Source organism: Rhinopithecus roxellana, chromosome 9, assembly GCF_007565055.1.
Source record: "Rhinopithecus roxellana isolate Shanxi Qingling chromosome 9, ASM756505v1, whole genome shotgun sequence".
Lineage (NCBI taxonomy): Eukaryota > Metazoa > Chordata > Mammalia > Primates > Cercopithecidae > Rhinopithecus > Rhinopithecus roxellana.
Genome location: NC_044557.1, coordinates 94127947 through 94147083, shown reverse-complemented (window position 1 = coordinate 94147083; position 19137 = coordinate 94127947). Strand labels below are relative to the sequence as shown.

Genomic DNA, 19137 nt, shown 5'->3' with positions numbered 1-19137 from the left:
GACACATTCATTACTAGAAATCTGACAAGGAGACCAAGAGAATGCAGTAATGAAGAACAACGGGAGGTTGACAGGTAGGGTGGCTCGGGAAGGCATCTTGAGTGGATGGGAAGATGAATTAGGAAACCAATTTCAGGATTATTAATCAAGGATTAAGATGATGGTGGTCCAGACACAGAAGCTGAGATCTGAAGGGTCAGAAGCTGGATTTCAAAGAAAGGAGGCAAGAGCTCTCTAGGCAGAAGAACTGCATGTGGGTGCAAGGGGCATGAGGACTGGACTGTGGCACCAAAGGGAGGGCATGTGGCCAAAATATTCTAAGTGAGAGGCACAGTGGCACCAGGTGAGATCACAGTTCAGATAAGTCAGAGACTTAAGAAACGAAATAAAATTTAAACAGAAATAGAAAATAGGAGTTTCCTTTGTGTTCTAAATGTACCTGGGGCCCACAAAGATGTTTGAGGATAAAGTATACGAAGTTTGCATTTTAAAAAACATACCTGTTCATTGCAGCATTATTCACAACAGTCAAAAGGTGGAAGCAACCCAAATGTTGTCCATCAGTGGATAAGTAGATACAAAAAATTAATGGACATACAACAGGATACCATTTGGTATCAAAATGGAAAGAAATCCTGACACATGTTGCAACATGAATAAACCTTGAGGACATTATGCTAAGTGAAATAAACCCTTCATGAAAAGACAAATACTATGTGATTCCACTTATATGGGATATCAAGTGTGGTCAAGCTCATACAGACAGAAAGTAGAATGGTGGTTTCCAGGGCCTGGGGGCATGGAACAGGGGAGCATCGTTTAATAGGAATGACGTTTTAGTTCTGCAAAGTAAAATGTTCTGGAGATTGGTTTCATAACAATGTGAATATACCAAATACTATAGACCTGTACTTTTTTTTTTTTTTTTTAAACAGGGTCTCACTCTGTCATCCAGACTGTAATGCAGTGGCGCCATCTTGCTGACTACAACCTGTGCCTCCCGGGTTCAAGCGATTCTCCTGCCTCACTCAGCCTCCTGAGTTGTTGGGATTACAGGTGCCCGCCACCATGCCCGGCTAATTTTTGTATTTTTAGTAGAAACAGGGTTTTGTCATGTTGGCCAGATTAGTCTTGAACTCTTGAGCTCAGGTGATACGCCCGCCTCAGCCTCCCAAAGTGCTGGGATTAGAGGTGTGAGCTGCTGCACCTGGCTGAGACCTGCACTCTTAAAAATGGTTAAGATAGCAACATTTTATGTTATGTGCATCTCACTACAATTTTAAAAATTTTTAAAAAGAACACAATGGGCTTTTTGGTGGAGAATGGATCCATGGGAAGCAAAAAAACAGAAACTGAAAAGGAAGCCACTGAAGAAACCCAGGCAAAAGATGCTACTGCTGTGGAGTAGTGTGATTGCAGTGGGTAGAATGAGAAGACCAGATTTTCGACTAGTACACCAATATTCATTCCCTGATGGGTTCTAGATTGACTGTGAGGAAAAAGACTGATAAAGAACCATCCCTGGTTTCTCGTTGCACAGGTAAGTTGTGCAATCACATAGGTACCCTTATTATAACCATCACTATAAGCTATTTTTTTTTTTTTTTTGATTTGGGCAAGACTTGGAACAAGCAAGTGTGGAGAAAAAATCAAAAGTGGAGTTTGGGACATGTTACTTTTAGGAAGACTGAAAGAGGCATCATGTCAAGTAAGAAGTTGGGGACTGTGTCTTTCTTATTCATTGCTATATTCCCAGACTCTATAATGGTTTCTGGTACACAGGAGTGTCTTAATAAATATTCATTGAATAGTGGATGAATGGATAAATGAATGGATGATAGAGAGATGAATGGATGGATGAAGATGGGTACATGGATGATAGATGGATGGATGATGGATATATGGATGATGGATGAATGGAAGCAGTGTCACTAGAGCCAAAAAGAGAGTATTTTGAAGAAAAGGTTAATCTGTCTTGTGCCATTTTAATATGAGTGCTCAGTACAATGGTGCAGACTGAGTGCGCAGCACAGAACAGCCAATCCCACTTATAGGAGTCAAGGCCTTCTCTCCTTCATTCTTTCATCCTCTCATCTTTTCATGTGGAAAGGATGAGGACTAACAAAAGAACTGCAGTCCCCTTTAAGAGTACTTTTAGAATGCTTCCTAGCACCATGGTGTACCCTGAGAGAGACAGAGAAAGCAGACAGGTAATAAACACCTGTCACCTACCACATGCCAAACTTTTGAGGCTTTGGTGTCCTATTTTTCTCTCCAAGAAAAGATTATAACTGAAAGTTTCTGTCTGTACTTATTTCTTAAGATATTTTGTTCTTTAGAATAAAATGGGAAATTCTAATTGGAGATGAGATGATAATGAACATGAAGTGGCCAAAAGGGGCCTGGGACTTGACAGACCTTCCTTAAATGGCATAAACATTGAAGATGATGGTAATTTCCCTTTCTCTCTTTCTTTCTTTCTTCTTTCTCCCTTCCCTTCCCTTCCCTTCCCTCCCCTCCCCTCCCCTCTCCTCTCCTCCCCTATCCTCTCCTCCCCTCCCTCCTCTCCCTTCCCTTCCCCTCCCTTGCCTTTCCTTCCCTCTTCCTTCCTTCCTTCCCTCCTCCCTCTCTCTCTCCTTCCTTCCTTCCTTCCTTCCTTCCTTCCTTCCTTCCTTCCTTCCTTCCTTCCTTCCTTCCTTCCTTGCTTCCTTCCTCCCTCCCTCCCTCCCTCCCTCCCTCTCTCTCTCTCTCTCTTTCTCTCTTTCTTTCTCTCTTTCAACAGAGTCTTGCTCTGTCACCCAGGCTGGAGTGCAGTGGCACAATCTTGGCTCACTGCAACCTCTGCCTCCCAGGTTCAAGCGATTCTACTGCCTCAGCCTCGCGAGTAGCTGGGATTACAGGCACACACCACTATCCCCGGCTACTTTTTTGTATTTTAGTACAGACGGGGTTTCACCGTGTTGCCAAGGCTGGCAATTTCTTTACAGCTTTCACACTGTTCATGGTAGAGCTGGGAGAACCAAATAACTCCTATCCTTTGTGTGAGTGGTTAATTTTATGTGTCAACTTCACTGAGCCAAGGGATCCTCAGAGAGCTGATAGAACATTATTTCTGTATGTGTCTGTGAGGGTGGAAGAGATTAGCAGTTGAATCAGTAGACTGAGAAAAGATCAGCCTTCACCAATGTGGATGGACATCATCAAATCCTTTGAGGGCCCAAATAGATCAAAAGGAGGGAAAAGAGTGAATTCACTCTCTTTGTTTGAGCTGGGACATTCATATTCTCTTGCCCTTGGAGATTGGAGCTCCTGGTTCTCAGGTCTTTGAACTCCAGGACTTATACCATTGGAGCTCATGGTTCTCAGACCTTTGGTCTTGGACTGAATTACACTGCTGGTTTTCCTGGTTCTCCAGCTTGCGGACAGCAGATTGTGAAATTTCTCAGCCTCTATAACTATGTGAGCCAATTCCTATAATAAATCTTCTGTTATACACCTCGATATATTCCATTGGTTCTGTTTACTGGAGAATTCTGACCATACACTTTATTTCTCTACAGAGGAATTTATTATTTTGTGGCTAGAAATAAAGATTCGCTGTTCATTTAGGTTTTCTGTGCATTTTTCTTGGGACACGGGTGTGCTTCTTAGTTGATCTAATCAATTGACACTTCTAAAGATTTCTCATATAGAATTGATAGATGCAGGAGGCAGATAAGGAGGAAGGTCCCAGGGAATCTCCAACTGGCCTGTGCACTGGGAGGACGGGGTGGGGCCGCAAGAAGTTCCTGCCTCTTGCAGTGGGGAGGAGCTTGACCTCTCCTGTTCTTTAGTGGTGACTTGGGATTCTATCTGTGAGATGGGGGCCTGTTAACAGGAACCCTTCTCACTTTGCTGTGTGGTTTTTCCTTTTTCCTTTTGCCCAATAAGTTCCGTAACCCCTCACCCTTCAAAGTGTCTGCATGCCTAATCTTTCCTGGTCATGTGACAAGAACCTGGTTTCTTCCTACAACATTTTTTTGGTACCCAGAACATGGAATCTGAGGAAGGGAGGGTGAAATGGGGACCCAAAGCCTTTAACTTTTGCTTCTGAGCCTTTTGGTCCTATGGCTTTCATCTTCTTTGTTTCGGGACAGTAATGACACCTATCTTTTCTTTTACAATACAATACTGGAGGTGGTCCACACCTACCCCAAGGGCCACAGACACATGCGCACAGGACAGTTGGACCAGGCAGCTGCCCACCCCCACTTCCCTACCGGCCGGAGTGCATGGCTGTGGTGTGTGCCTCATGTGTGTGCAGTGTCCAATGACCATGCAGGGTTAGGATGAGCCATAGCTGCTGCCTAGGCCCCAAGCAACTGGCTGGCATTCCCCACCACGTGTCCACAGAGTCCCCACCTACCCCAGCCAGAGACTACAACTCTCTCCCACAATAGTTAAGCTTGTCTCCCTGATGGAGAAACCATTTGCCACAAGAATAAGAGGTTCTTCCCCCAGTCATCCTTTTCTCTTCTCCACCCTATCAGCAGTTAACACAGCCCTGTATTTAACCTCCTTTTCTCTACCCTGTCAGCAGATGACTTTAAAACAAGGGTTTGTTTTTTGTTTTTTGGTTTTTTTTCCTTTTGGAAGACATTATGTTGGGCTGGAAATGATTGGGATCACTGTATTTTTGGTAGAGTTTTAATTGTGAGAAAGGATGTGTGAGGTTAGTCTTAAGCTACAGCCAATCTGGTATGCTTTGCAAGTCTTTCTGTATGGCTGGTAGCAAACTTTGCTGCAGGCCTCCATCTTGATTTACATCCTTAAGGGCGTAGCCTGTAACCTTGTGGCAGGGCTTTGTTCAGCCTTTGGGCGGCCTGGATTCAATCCTGGCCTAGGGAATGAGTCCTTTCTGGTTTGATATGTAAACTTTTGCTGTTCATTGATTCCCTTGCCCTCCATGAACCCACCTTGGATTTTCCTTTCTCTGAGCCTTTAGTAAAGTTTGAAAGTCAGAAATATTGGCTGTTTGGCATGGCTAAAGTTGGCTAATAAGGGAGTTAAAAGGATTTTCTTAAGGAGTGCTCACCTTAATTAAAAGTGGATTATCCAAGTTATAGTTACATTTACAAGGACTTTGTTTTCCTTTTCTTGGACCTTGTTTTGCTGCAAAAAGGATTTTTTTCTGTTGACTAAAATATTTTTCTCCATTTTGCCTTGCCACTTTTAATGTACACATGAGAGGGGAGAGACCTCTCTTTTCCTCATAGAACCCCAGTAATTAAAAGTACCTGGAGGCCAATAATCCAAATAAGAGATTGGCAAACAAAAGATCTTATGGGGACTGGGTTTTCTTCTGCCTGTCTGTGTAGTTATATATGTGTTGTGTGTGTGAGATGTCTATAAAAAGAGCTTTAATTAATTGGCCTAAAGGAAGATAAGTGCTTGGATCAAATATTTTTTAAAGGGAAGATAAAAACTGTGGTACCTTTCATTTCGCGTGACTTTAATCTTTGAAAAATAAAAACAGCCCTACTAATTATTGGTAAAAAGTAGATAGATGTCATCAAAATATAAATAGGTGGACTAAATTATCCAGGGCAGATACTAGGTTGGCTAAATGTTTTAAGGTTATTGGCTGCATTTTTGGCATTTGAGAATTTTTTAATTTGCTGGCTTCACAACTGGTAAGGCCTGGGGACATATGGAACTAACCACACCCTTAATTATGCTGGAAGGCATCAAACCTTGGCTGCACCTAGCACATAATCAAAACAACTTACTAGGTTTAACATTAAATATTGCTAAAAGTTACCATTATGACATGTAATTGAGACTACTGGAAATAGATTTATGTGCAAAGTGTGTAAGAACAGTAAAATGTGTTTTTAATAAAAGGTTATAAAAAGGTATAAAAATATAAATTCTCACCGAAGGTTAAAGAATTGTTTTAAATTAGATATGACAAAGCTAAAAGTTTAAACACGTGGTGGAGGGACTGTAAAAATTAATCTTGCAAAAATTCCGTGTGTGAATATATTGATTAAATACAAAAGGGTATTATATGGTTTTTCTGTAAATTGAGCATTAAAATAAAAGCACAATGAGGTATTCTTAAGGCACTAATCTTCTCTTTAGCAAAATTTGTAAAGGGTTATAAAAGGTTTTGGCTTTTTAAAAATTTCTGAGTCACCGTTTTGGCAAAATAAATAATTTATGGTAGTATGTAATTCTAATTCATAATGTAAACTGTTTTAAGCCTCTAACATATTTAATGGGCTTGCCCAAATCAAACTTCAGTTTCAAAACTGTGTTTCCTGATATCTGGATTTTCGGATGCTTCAGAGGGCCTCTGGAGTATCCAGAAAAGAGAAGTAAACAGGATTATTTGACATGTTTATGTACATGGGATTGCTACAATGGTATTCAATCTTCTTTAGGCTATATTTTGGTGAATAATACCAATATATATTCTAAAATTGCATGGGATTTCTAAAATCTTAATGTCTAAGTACATGCTATCATAATTAAGATTATGATAAGTTACTGGATACCATGAGATAACCAAACTTCTTTGTCAATTGTGTTTCTAACTCTAACTACCCTGGATATTTTGACAATTGTTGCCTTGTTTTAACCTCTTTCAAAAGATGGTTTATCATAAGCTACAGAACTTTGACAGTTGCTCTCAAATACAGGTTTCTGATAACTTTGGAGACTGTGCCATTGGAATAAAGAAAAAATGTACAGGACTCACGAAGAGCTAAACATGTTCACGAATATCAAGCAAAACAAGAGCTAACTGAATGAACTCACAGAAAACCAAAGCAATCTATTTTACTTTTGTTTGGACTATTGCTGGTTCTTGTTTTCTTTTTCAGAGTCAAGGAAACTTATTTTGAACTATTTATAGCCTTTACCTACTGAGTAAGGTATACTCTGTGAACAAAATTTGGAGCATGTTTCTTTCTCTCTGCCTGCTTGTCCTAGAATTTGGAAACTAGTTGTGACTATTCTTTACTCATGGCAATACAGTTGTTTGCATCAGTGCAATAAGAATCCATTTTCTTTTGCAACGGGACACAATTGTAGAAACTGGTTGTTTTACCAAGGCTTTGACTGGAAGAGCATTCTTCCTTTTAAGGAGTCAAGCTTGACTTGCAGAGCCAATAAAAACCCCCTGGAAAAAACTGGCCTTATACCCTTGTCTACACAGTCCCTGTACAGGGTTCCTGACCTGTGGTCAGTAAAAAAATGTCACTTTCTAACAGGCCCAGGATCTCCAAGTTTATCTTGGGACCTTAAGAGGAGAGGATCACCCAACTCACAGGTATTTGAGGATACAAACCCATGACTGGGCTCTGCTTTAAAAGGTCTTATCTGAGATTCCTTGTGGGACAGAGTTCCATCAAAGCCAATCTAAAAGGGCTATGTAGAGATAATTATTCTTGCTGCACTTTATGCAAATAATCTGGCCAAGTATAAGACTAAAATCTATTTTGCAAACAACTCCATCCTATCATGATTTTTTTTTTTTGTAACAAAAATGAGTATTGGAGAGAGAGGAATTACGTTAAGTTTGTCATTAAATTCTAAACTCATTCATTGTTTTTTAAGTTTTTGCCTACATTTTAGACTAACCCTGATTGTTCCTGTGAACTAACCAGAAATCTCTGGGTGCAGCTCAGAAGAAACAAGAGGGATGGGTAATGTAAAAATCTGGATCAATATTCTAGTTCTGAGCCATTATCTTGCAAATCCTGCCAGACGATGGGAATAAATAGAGTGCCCCTCACCCAGAGGTTTCCTTTTTGGGAAAGTAAGACCAAGAGAGATAATCAAAGCCAAGCACCATGCATCCAAAGATATCCTTTTCTCTCCCAGGGTGTGTCATAAGACATCCTTTTCTCTCTCTTGTTAGAGAAGGACTTAATTCCACAGCTTCACTTTAGTATTCAGCTTAAGATAAGGAGTCCACACAGTCCCCCCAAGACACATTTTTGTTCCAAACTCAATTCCAAGCTTTGGGTCAAAGCCCTAGGAAAGAAAACTGGATCTGAGGGATCCAGAGGCAGATAATAACAGCAGTTAAAAGACACAGCACAGTTGAGTGTGACTGATTCCTGCTGAGTAAGCCTAGCTTCCCGTTTCATGGATAAAAACACCCTCTTATATCACACTAGCATTCATGGCATAAATGATGTCTAGGTAATTCAAGGCTATTGACAGCAGGGGAGAGAGGGCATATGTGGGTAAGAGTGGATACTCCTACCCTGCAGGCCCCCCCATTAACATGGGTGAAAGCCTCTTTAACACCCATGGGTGGCACCCTGCCATAGTCACCAGGACTCAGAGACAGAAGGAGGAAGGAGAGAAAGAGGAATGCCTCATTTTCCCTCCCTCATATACCCTAGGTATTTGCTAGGAAGAGAAAGGAGCCAGGGACACCTGTTCCCCTCTTTGTAGTTGAGTAGTCATTCATCTTCAGTCTGTACCCCTTTCAAATGCATCCTGAACCTCTGGGACGCCTTTGAAAAAAATGCCTTTTTTTTTCTCCCTTTATCCTCCTCTGTGCTCTCTTCAATGATAGGTAATTGTGTATCTATATTATGGGAGACTCCCTTCAGATGGAGCCTCCAAACTGGGAAAAGTTAATTTCCCAAACCTTAAACTGGTTGGCTTAGGATTGGCTCAGGGGAAGGGAACCCAGGAGCCTGATGTGCCATCAAAAAGGTAAAAGCTTGTTTGTTTGTTTGTTTTTAACCAATCAGGCTTTTTGTCCCCTTCTCCCCATGCAAACTGGTAAAAGTCCTTGGAATTTTTGAGCTGTCCTTACCACGCCCTCTTATTTCATATTTATACATGTTTTCTAATAACTCAGTTTGCCCCTTCTTCAGGCCATCAATCTCCAGTCATGCAACTGGAGCCTTGGGCAATGGCCCCTTCTGGTGGGAACCCTTGGATAGGCCTCTGAGGGTGATTTGACTGCTGTTTTCCCAAAACAGCACCCCTGTCAACAGGAAGCAGTTAAGATCTGTCTTTATTCTTATCCTTATCCTTATTCTTTTTTTTTTTTTTTTGAGACGGAGTCTTGCTCTGTCGCCCGGGCTGGAGTGCAGTGGCCGGATCTCAGCTCACTGCAAGCTCCGCCTCCCGGGTTCACGCCATTCTCCTGCCTCAGCCTCCGGAGTAGCTGGGACTACAGGCGCCCGCCATCTCGCCTAGCTAGTTTTTTGTATTTTTAGTAGAGACGGGGTTTCACCGTGTTAGCCAGGATGGTCTCGATCTCCTGACCTCGTGATCCGCCCGTCTCGGCCTCCCAAAGTGCTGGGATTACAGGCTTGAGCCACCGCGCCCGGCTCCTTATCCTTATTCTAATGGCAGTTAGATGTACTTCTTTAGAGTAGGGAATGATAGATGCAGGAGGTGATAAGGTCCCTGGAGAATCCCCAACCAGCCTGTGCACTGGGATGATGGGATGGGGCTGCAGGAAGTTTGTGCAACTTGCAGGGAGGAGGAGCCTGGCCTCTCCTGTTCCTGGGTGGTGACTTGGGATTCCAACTGAGAGATGGAAACCTGTGAACAGGAACCCTTCTCACTTTGCTGTTGCTTTTCTTTTTTCCTTTTCTCCCAATAAATTTTGTAACCTCTCACTCTTCAAAGTGCCTGCATGCCTAATCTTTCCTGGTCATGTGACAAGAACTCGTTTTTTTCCTACAACAGAATCAGGTGACTGGAGAGAAGATCACAGGCCTAGGCCCCCAAAGCTTGAAGGATGAAAGAATAAAAGATGGAACGAATAAAATTAGGACCTTAATTCTTCCTTCAGCTCAGTGTAAATCTACTTAGCCCTTGAGAGGCCAGAAGAAAGGTCTTCAGTGGATTCTTCCCTGTTCTCTTGTTTCTGGTAGAGCTTAGAGTTTCCTTCTTTTGTGCCTGTTTCTCCTGCCCCTGTGTCTCTAACATCTCCCTACCAGCACTCCCGACACTACATTGTTCTTCTCGGCTGACACATCTGCTCCCCCCATCAGATTGTGAGGGCCTTTCCCATTAGAATATGAGTTACAATTCCCCGAGAATCTTCAGGGCTGACAAAAAGCAGAGCTCTTAATGCTCAGTGTTTAGGTTAGGGAAGGCAGAGGACAGAATGAAGGAAGGATGGATGGAAGCAAGGAGAAAAGTGTTGCAAAGCCAGGATTCAAATCTAGGTTGATCTGACTCCTAAACTAGCTCTACACCATATGGAAATAACCCCAGGCCAAGAAAACTTGGAAATATGGGTGCAAATCAGGATAACAATGATAATAAAAGCAAATCTTTAAATAATACTTACCATGGGCCAGGATCTATTCTAAGCACACAATCCTTAACACAGCCCTAGGAGATAGGTACCCTTATTATAACCATCATATAGACGAGGAAACTGAAGCACAGTGAGGTTTGTAATGTGCCCAGAATCACATAGCCAACATTATTAAAAGTAATCTGTAACTTGCAGTGTCTAATGTGGAACTGGAACAGTAGAATTGGAACAACATGGTTCCAATTCTACTACTGTGGCTGGAAATTCATAGAACAAAGGACCAGAAGTGGCTTGGAAATCACTTAGCTCAATCTCTGACTTCTAGAGATAAGGGACCTTGGGCCCAGGTGGCAGGTGATTCCCAAAAGGCTGGCTATCCTGGGGAAGGGGAAGGACAGATAAGGCAAGGGGGAAGCAGGATTGTGATTAGACCGACCACTCCATTGGAAGGAACAGCATCATGATTTTGAAATAACTCTGATGTGTTAATTGGGTTATCTCAGTTAAACAGGTATGCAAAATTAGTTCCGCTGAACTCAAGGGCCTGTTTGGTTCCCTCTAACCCAGTGAGTCTGAGGATCTATGAGGATGATTCCAGGACATTTGCAACTGGTACTCCAATGACACTGATGTGAATGTGGAGAGCGACATATTATTTTCTTCTGGTCTCGTAAGAAATGTTTTCTCAACTTACCCAAATCTCTTGTCTGAATAACACACCGGTTGATCAGCACTGATCTCTAGTGAGCATTTACTATAGGCTGAGCTGTCTTCAAGGTATGATAGGTGTGATTGAGCCAGCCCATGTGGTCAGCATTATTATGATCTCCACTTCACAGATAAGAACATGGAGACACAGAGAGGCTGCATAAGTTGCCAAGAGCACACAGCTAATTACAAGGGAAGCCAGGTTTTGAAGTCTAGTAGTCTAACTCTGGACTGTGTCCTCAGTCCCTATGGCTATGACTACCTCCTAATTCTACTGCCTAGTTATTTTTAGTCCCTAGTTAAAGAGAAGAAATGACCATAGATCTGGAGGGATCCAGGCAGACACAGGTTAAAATCCCAGCCCCTGTGTGAATTGTTTCACCTTGCTAATCCCTAGTATCTCCATTGGTGTAGGGGGATAATAAAATCCAAATCTCTCATAAATATCTATCTCAAAATCATGTATCCTGGATCTGCTGAGACAGGTTCCCACCATGTGCAACCTACCACACTTGTTTTTGGCAAACATAGAGGGTTAAAGTGTGCTGCCCTGCACAAACCTGCTCTATTGCTAACCCAATACTTGGGAACATGACCTTATTTGGAAACAGGGTCTTTGCTGATGTAATCAAGTAAAGATGAGGGCATACTGAATTAGGGTGGGCCTTTAATCCAATGACTGTTGCCTTTATAAGATAAATGAGAGAGAGATTTGGGACACAGACACACTCAGAGGGAAGAAAGCCATGTAAAAAGCTGGAGGCAGAGATTGGAGGAATGGGTCTAAAAGCCCAAGGATAACCATGAACTACCTGAAACTAGGAAGAGGTAAGAAAGGACCCTGGTCTAGAGCCTTTGGAGGGAGCATGGGCAGGCCTCGAGCTTCCAGAACTGTGAAAGAATAAATTTCTGTTGCTCTAAGTTAACCCATTTTGTGGCAATTTGTTATGGCTGTTGTAGAAATCTAATAGCAAATGAGGGCTTGGTGAATGTACTTAGTGAAAAGTTCTGCTTTTAGACTGATGAAACCAAGTCAGGGAGCTGAGGCATATTGTTGGGTGCTAAGGGATACCAGGCTCATAGGTAGAGAGAAGACCACATGAACCATACGGAGGACCATCTTTTCCCTATTTTTGAAGTCATAAAAATGGAATGTCTATACTCTCAAAAGAATTGGGAAGAAGCTGATAGCTCTACTAGCTTCTCTCCATGGAAGGAGGTGAATTATCCAACTGGGTTATGGTGTGTGCAATAGCCATGCGCCCATGTTCTTTGATTGGGAGAGTTCTGTATTAAATGTCAGTGTTCAGACATGGTCTTTCTCTCTCTAGCTCTCAGTGCCCAGTGGCTGACTGGGAGAGTGTCTGCTCTGTCCCTGTGCTGTTTCCAAGGACACACTTGGTGAGAAGTGTTGCCCCCAGAGCCAATCTTGCTTTATCCAGAAAATGTAACCTGTGTTTTATTCTATTTTATTTTATTTTTATTTGTTTCACTTTAAGTTCTGGGATACATGTGCAGAACATGCAGGTTTGTTCCATAGGTATACATGTGCCATGGTGGTTTGCTGCACCTATCAACCCACCATCTATGTTTTAAGCCCCACATGCATTACGTATTTGTCCTAATGCTCTTCTGCCCCTTGCCCCCATCCACCAACAGGCCCCAGTGTGTGATGTTCCCCTCCCTGTGTCCATGTGTTCTCACTGTTCACCTTCCACTTATGAGTGAGAACATGTGGTCTTTGATAACTTATGTTTTAATCCTTTGACTTCTAGGTATATTTCTTAATTGGTTCATAATTCAGAGGGGAAGGGGTATTATACATAGGCCCCCACACCCCACCATCCCAAGAGGAAAATTGAGACTAAGCCTTCAGGACATATCTGGGATCCCTCTGAGGTTAAATAAAATTGGTCCAAATCTCACCTCTGCATTTCAGTTACTCTGCATTCTGGGATAATGTTGCAGGGTCTGGATAGCAGGAGAAAATACTAATAGCTATGGCATTGTGTTCAAGCCTTTTGTTTTGCTCTGGTTAACAATTTCCTCATCAGCAAAATTAGGGGATTGGGTTGATTGAGCTCTAAATTCATGTTTACCTTCAGTAGTCATTGATTCTGCAGCATAGAAGGTGTTTGATTGCCAACATTGTTCATGACTCTGTGAGATAAATTTCATGTGGCTGATGTCACAGGGAGAAGGCAAAGTGTCAATTATAGCATCTAACTAAATGCTCTTTCACACCACAGATGACCCTGGCTCTGTACCTTTTCTTGCCTCTATAGCCTTCTCCTGTGGCAGGGACCTCAACTATGTGGGCCAATAAAGGGTAGAAGAAAACAAAACGAGCCAAAGGGACACCTTCTGTGACTGACTAGATAACTGTTCCCAACAACTGGAAGGAGGAGCATAGTGGTAAGAACCATGAACTACAGAGCTAGACCAACTGGATCCAAGTCTTGCTCTTGCTACTTTCTAGCTCTGTGACCTTCTGCAAGTCACTTATCTATCTGACCTCAGTTTCTCAACTATAAAATGGGGATTAAAAATAGTACCTATCTCTTAGGGCAGTTATGAAGATGAGAGGTGCTTACAACTATGCCAGGGAAGCAGTCAGCATTCTTTGTAAGTTACTGTTGGATTATTTGATCCAAAGAATGATTCTCTACTAAATTTGACCACTCTGTAATGGGAAAGACATAATCATCACATAGAGAGAAAGATGGTACCTGGGACAGATTTTTTTCCCTCTGCAAATATGAATACAGAGGAGAAGATTCCTGAAGGCTGCTGTTCAGACTGAATTAGTAGAAAATACAGAGTGAACCACTGGGCTCAGGCAAGCAACTGCTGTCAACACAGTTATCTATTTTGAGAATCTAAAAAATGCTAGTTTCTATCAAAAAGATGTCTATAATTATCAGCACTGTTGCATGTCTACTGAATAGTTATTACTGCTGTTCAAAATGATGGACCTAACACAAAATGCCAGTCTTAATATGGTTAACTGCTCATGTTTTTTAATGCAATATTATTATTAGGAACTTGAAAACTTACAGGTAGAATTTATGCCTGTAATGAACAATTATCGTGTTTTGTCTGCGTGATGTTTCATCCCTCATTCTTTGAGGAAAAAGGGCCCTATTCTTTTCAAGAACTGAGTATCCCACTTCAGTCATGTGACTCTAATGGGGGTTGCTAAGCACAGTATCTTATACCAGCACCCACCCACTCTAACAGATGGAAATCTGGTCCAGAGCTTAGGCAGTAGCAGCTTTTACTCTTCAAGGGGTAGAGGTTGTCCAGGGTGTGAATATATGACCCAGACTGGGTCAATCTGAGTGCTTCTCTGGGATTTTAATAACTGGTGTTGGGTGAAGCATAGATGGACAGAGGACAGAGGAAATATATGTGATTTTAGAACTGTTAGTATCCACTGCTTCACTGATATGGAGAAAGTCAGCTGAGAGAGTAAAATTGTCACAAAAAGAGAAACAGAGATAAGAGATGAAGAGAGAAAATCCTGGAGTCCCATCCCTTGTTTCTTAGGGGTTCCCACCCTCTCTGATGGCTGGCTATGTGAACTAGTACACCTCCCTCAGTTTAAGTAGAATAATGAGTCCATCCATCCATCCCTCCATCCATCCATCCATCCATCCATCCATCTATCCATCTATCCATTCATCCATTCACTGTCTCACAAAGTTAATATCTACTGAAAGCCAACCATGTGTCAGGCTCTGTTCCAGGCAATGTGTCAGGTGTAGGAGATAATGCAGTGAATAAAACAGACAGAGCTTAGCTCCTGGGAGGCAACTGACTTAATATATATAACAGGCAATCATCGTAGGATCATGGGGATAGAGGCAGGGGCATGGGCAGAGGGTCAGGAAAAATCTCTCTTGGGAGGTGACATTAGGTAGGCTCCCAAAAGAAGTGAAGGAGAGGGCTATATAAGATGTGAGATAAGACCTTCTGGCCGAGGGAAGACAAGGGTTGAGATCATGCGTCCACTGTATTAGCCGAGCTCATTCTGCACACATGGATAACAAGGGCATGACAGCCACCTGTGCTGCAGGCAGAGTCCAGCTGATGCGGAGGAAGGCTCATGGACTCCCCGTGCATCTCCAAGGCCCATCTTCTATGTCTGACTTAGATGTAAGTTACGTAAATGCTTGAGATCAGTTTCCTCATAAGTAAAATAGAGGTACAAATCATCCTTGAATTAGGTCATCTTTTATAGTCACTCAGCAAATACTTGTGGGGTACCTCTTACATTTCAGGCAGAGTATTAGCCTTGTGGAGCTCATGGTCTAGAGAGGAAGAGATGATTTAACAGGTGTATATATAAATATGTATCATATTTATGTCATATATAAAGAACTTTATTATATTTGCATAGATATATAACTTCTAAATCAGTTTATTTGTATAGATATATAATAACTTTTAAATCAGATATATAATAACTTTTAAATAAAGCCCATAGTTGGTTATAAAGCTGTCACTTATGAGGGTTGTCTTGACTATTTTGATTTATGAGGATTTATTTGAGGAATAAAAGCTCAGTTGAATTCTTACAATGAGTGGGAGGTTGGCTTTGATAATTTTATGCTTCCTTCTCAGGATCTCTGATTCTAAGGTTAATCAAAAGGAAGAGAGTCAACTTCTACTGTGGGCTTACTGGGGGCCCAATGTTATAAAGTATATATGCTTTATTAGGGAAGTTCTGAGTCCTACCTCAGGGCATCATGAGTTGGGCATCTAAACTAGGTGAGAAGGGATGGGAGGGTGTCAGCTGCCTTCACTTTCATGAGAATCAAATAAGATGACATATGTAAAATGCTTTGCATAAAATTATCAAAGCCAACCTCCCAGTCATTGTAAGAATTCAGCTGGGTTTATGTTCTACAAACAAATCCACGTAAATCAAAACATTCAAGGCAGCCCTTGTAAAGTCATAGCTTTACAACTAAATATGGACTTGAGCTCTTTCCAATAACCTGACTGGAGAGTCATTTTTCTTATCCACAGTATAGCACCAGCATGTTAAATTACAGAGAATATAATCCTTTCATCAGACTGACAAATAAACAAGTGTATGGGCTACCTATGCTAGAAGGAGGCAATAAGGTGAATTCCAAATATGACTCTATTTAGAAATATGAATAAAGGGGCTGGGCATGGTGGCTCATGCCTGTAATCCCAGCACTATGGGAGGCCAAGATGCGCGGATCACCTGAGGTCAGGAGTTCGAGACTAGCTTGGCCAACGTGGTGAAACCCCATCTCTACTAAAAAAAAAATACAAAAATTAGCCAGGTGTCGTGGTGCTCACCTATAATCCCAGCTACTTGGGAGGCTGAGACAGGAGAATCACTTGAACCCAGGAGGCAGAGGTTTCAGTGAGCTGAGATTGTGCCACTGCACTCCAGCCGGGGCAACAGAGTGAGACTTTGTCTCAAAAAAAAAAAAAAAAGAAAAAGAAAAAGAAAAAGAAATATGAATAAAGGAAGACTGGAACACCAGGTAGCTGTCAGCCTGTTGAAGAAGCTATTGTAAGGTAGAAAATGCAAACAAGCAAGTGTGACTCTAATGTACACGTACATTCCTGATATTCTGTAGTCACCTGGTTCTCTGCCTCCTGGATAAAGGAATTGATTCCTCTGTTGACAATTCTTGCATCCCATTTCCAGATCTCATTTCCACCTCTAGGCTGTCAGCTATAATCACACCTGGCATCTCACCTGCTGACGCATCAGCCAACCTGACTCTGTCCCAACCCTGGATGAAGGAGACTGAGTGACTTATATAATGACTTTGCTCTTCTTCTCTGAGGAGGGTGAGCCACCAAACACCCAGCAACTCTGACTCGGAGAAATCATGGGACAGATTTTCCCTCTGTGCTCTTAGCAGAGTGGGGATTTCTTGAAAGGGACATGAACAAGTTGATGACTAGATATCAGAAACCCCTTTTCTAGGGAGGCATCCCCAAGAAAGCCTCAAAATGCATCTATCTGAGTCCTAATTAAACCGGAAGTGCTGAATCCAGGGCACTGTGATATTTGCATGCATATGTCAATGAATTTTGTTCATGTCTGTATAGAAAAGGCCCTAAAGGTAGATTTAATAATTCACTTGCAGTGTCAAAATCTGCACGATTTAAAACCCTGTTGGTCATGAAAGAAGGAAAGCAAAGAACACCCTGTTGGGAATCTTGAGACCTTGATCATCTACTCCTGGTGCTTATGGGCTGTGTGATGTGGGATGAGCCTGTCCTCTCCAGGGACCTTGGTTTCCATAGAAATATCTGCAGAGATCTCTGTGGTGTCCTTTCACTCTGCCTCTGGGAGCCATGAGCTGCTGCAGATTCTCTAGTGAATGTCCCAACACCATTATTGTCATTCACCTAACCCTCCTTTACAATCTGCTCAAAGGCCCTTACAGTCCAAAGTGGGTCCAGGCAAGAACCACAGAGTCCATTTGAAAACACACCCAAAGGAAACAGAACTGACACCATCAGTAATTGTCTCTTCCAAGTGGGATTTTGTGTGGATGGGGCTTCATGGAAACACTTGGGAGGATTTGACTTGGCCTCCCAAAGGCCATTGTTCTCAAGTGGCTCCCCTATAAGGTAGTCCAGGGTCCTCTCACCTCCTCTGGCCAGATTCTGTCAGCACTAGAAGGAGAACGTTTGGACTTAGTGTCCAGGAGATTGATTGTGAGGACTCACAAGTGATTTGTCAATAATAATAGTTTAAAAATGGTTTCTACACATCATTTAGGCATATAGATAGATGTGGTTTACTGAGAAACCTTCACAGTCATGAGGATCATGAATTACAGTCTTGATTCACTTACCATCTGTGCACCCAAGAAGCAGACGAAGTGATATATCATGAAAATAACATGGTCTTAATATTCGGACCTGACTTTGAATTCTGGTCTTGCCACTTAATCTCAACCCAACCTCTCTGAGCCACAGTCTCCTCATCCACAAAGGACGATATTAGGGCCTATCTTACGTTGTGGTTGTGAAGACCAAATGAGATAACATATGCGGAACTCCTGACACAGAACCCAGACCCTCAATAAGAGGCTGCTGCCATGATTCCTATTAAGTTGCCCTCAGATCAACCAGAAGGAAACCAGGCAGAGGAGTATGGTGGTCAGCAACCATGTGACCCCAAAAACTCTATCTTGGGACCAGCATGACCACCCACGGGGCCCTACGCCATACGGAGCAGGATGCTCTGTCTTGACACAAAGATGGGAAGAAGGGAATTCATAATCAGAAACTTACCTGGATGCTGCCTCCAGCTGTTCTTTCCTGGAAGGGAAGAGGGAGAAAAAAATAAAGCATAAATTACGTGAAACAGTTGTATTCTTCCTTGAAAGATTGTCGCAAAGCTTCCCTCTGAAGATGATGGAGCAGTGTTGAGTTCTAGGACAGGATGGTCAGTGTGGAGGGAACCAACGAAGGAGGTAGGTTTACCCAGCCAGACCTCAGCCCACGTTACTCCCATTGGCTCTGAGGTTTTCAGGGCTCTTTTCAGCCACTCATGCATTCATTTATTCATCTAGAAAATGGTTGCTGAGCACTTACTCTCCCCCAGCTCTCATGTTGAGCTCGGAAAATTTGTTTGGTAGTGGGGACAGATCAAGAAACCAGGAATGTCATAATGTAGCAGTCACACACCCAACATAACTTTATCACCACGATTGTCATCATAGCAAACACTGTCTTAACTCAATTAATCCTCATAATAACCCTGTGAAGTACTATTATCATCCCATTTCCCTGAGGAGAAAATTGAGGCACAGAGGGGTTAAATGAATTGCTCAAGGGCTCACAGTTAGTAGACAGCAAAGTCAGGATCCAAACCCATGTGATCTGGCTCTGGAGCCCTCACTCCTAGCTGGGAGGTGCACCAGCCGTGCTTTACACATATTCATGACTCCAGGCCTTTTCTCAGGCTCTCCTTCTGCCTGGAACTCCCTTCTTCTTTTCCCTGCCTGGAACAGTCCTACTCATCCTTTATGTCCACCTGGAGGGACCCTCCTGGAGGTACTTATTCAATTGTCCAAGGTCTAGACAGAGAAAATCCCCTCACAAGTGGAATGGTACTCTGTCGTTATCAC

The 19137-nt window shown here is 42.4% G+C and overlaps 1 protein-coding gene across 1 annotated transcript in view; it reads right to left on the bottom strand.

Moving 5' to 3' along the window:
- The window catches only part of KCNQ3 (potassium voltage-gated channel subfamily Q member 3), a 356336-nt gene that overhangs the window by 16945 nt on the left and 320254 nt on the right, over nucleotides 1–19137 (bottom strand). Inside the window, exon 9 of the mRNA XM_030937798.1 lies at nucleotides 18299–18325. Within this exon, the coding sequence (XP_030793658.1) occupies nucleotides 18299–18325 (27 nt within the window). The remainder of the gene's footprint in view (nucleotides 1–18298; nucleotides 18326–19137) is intronic.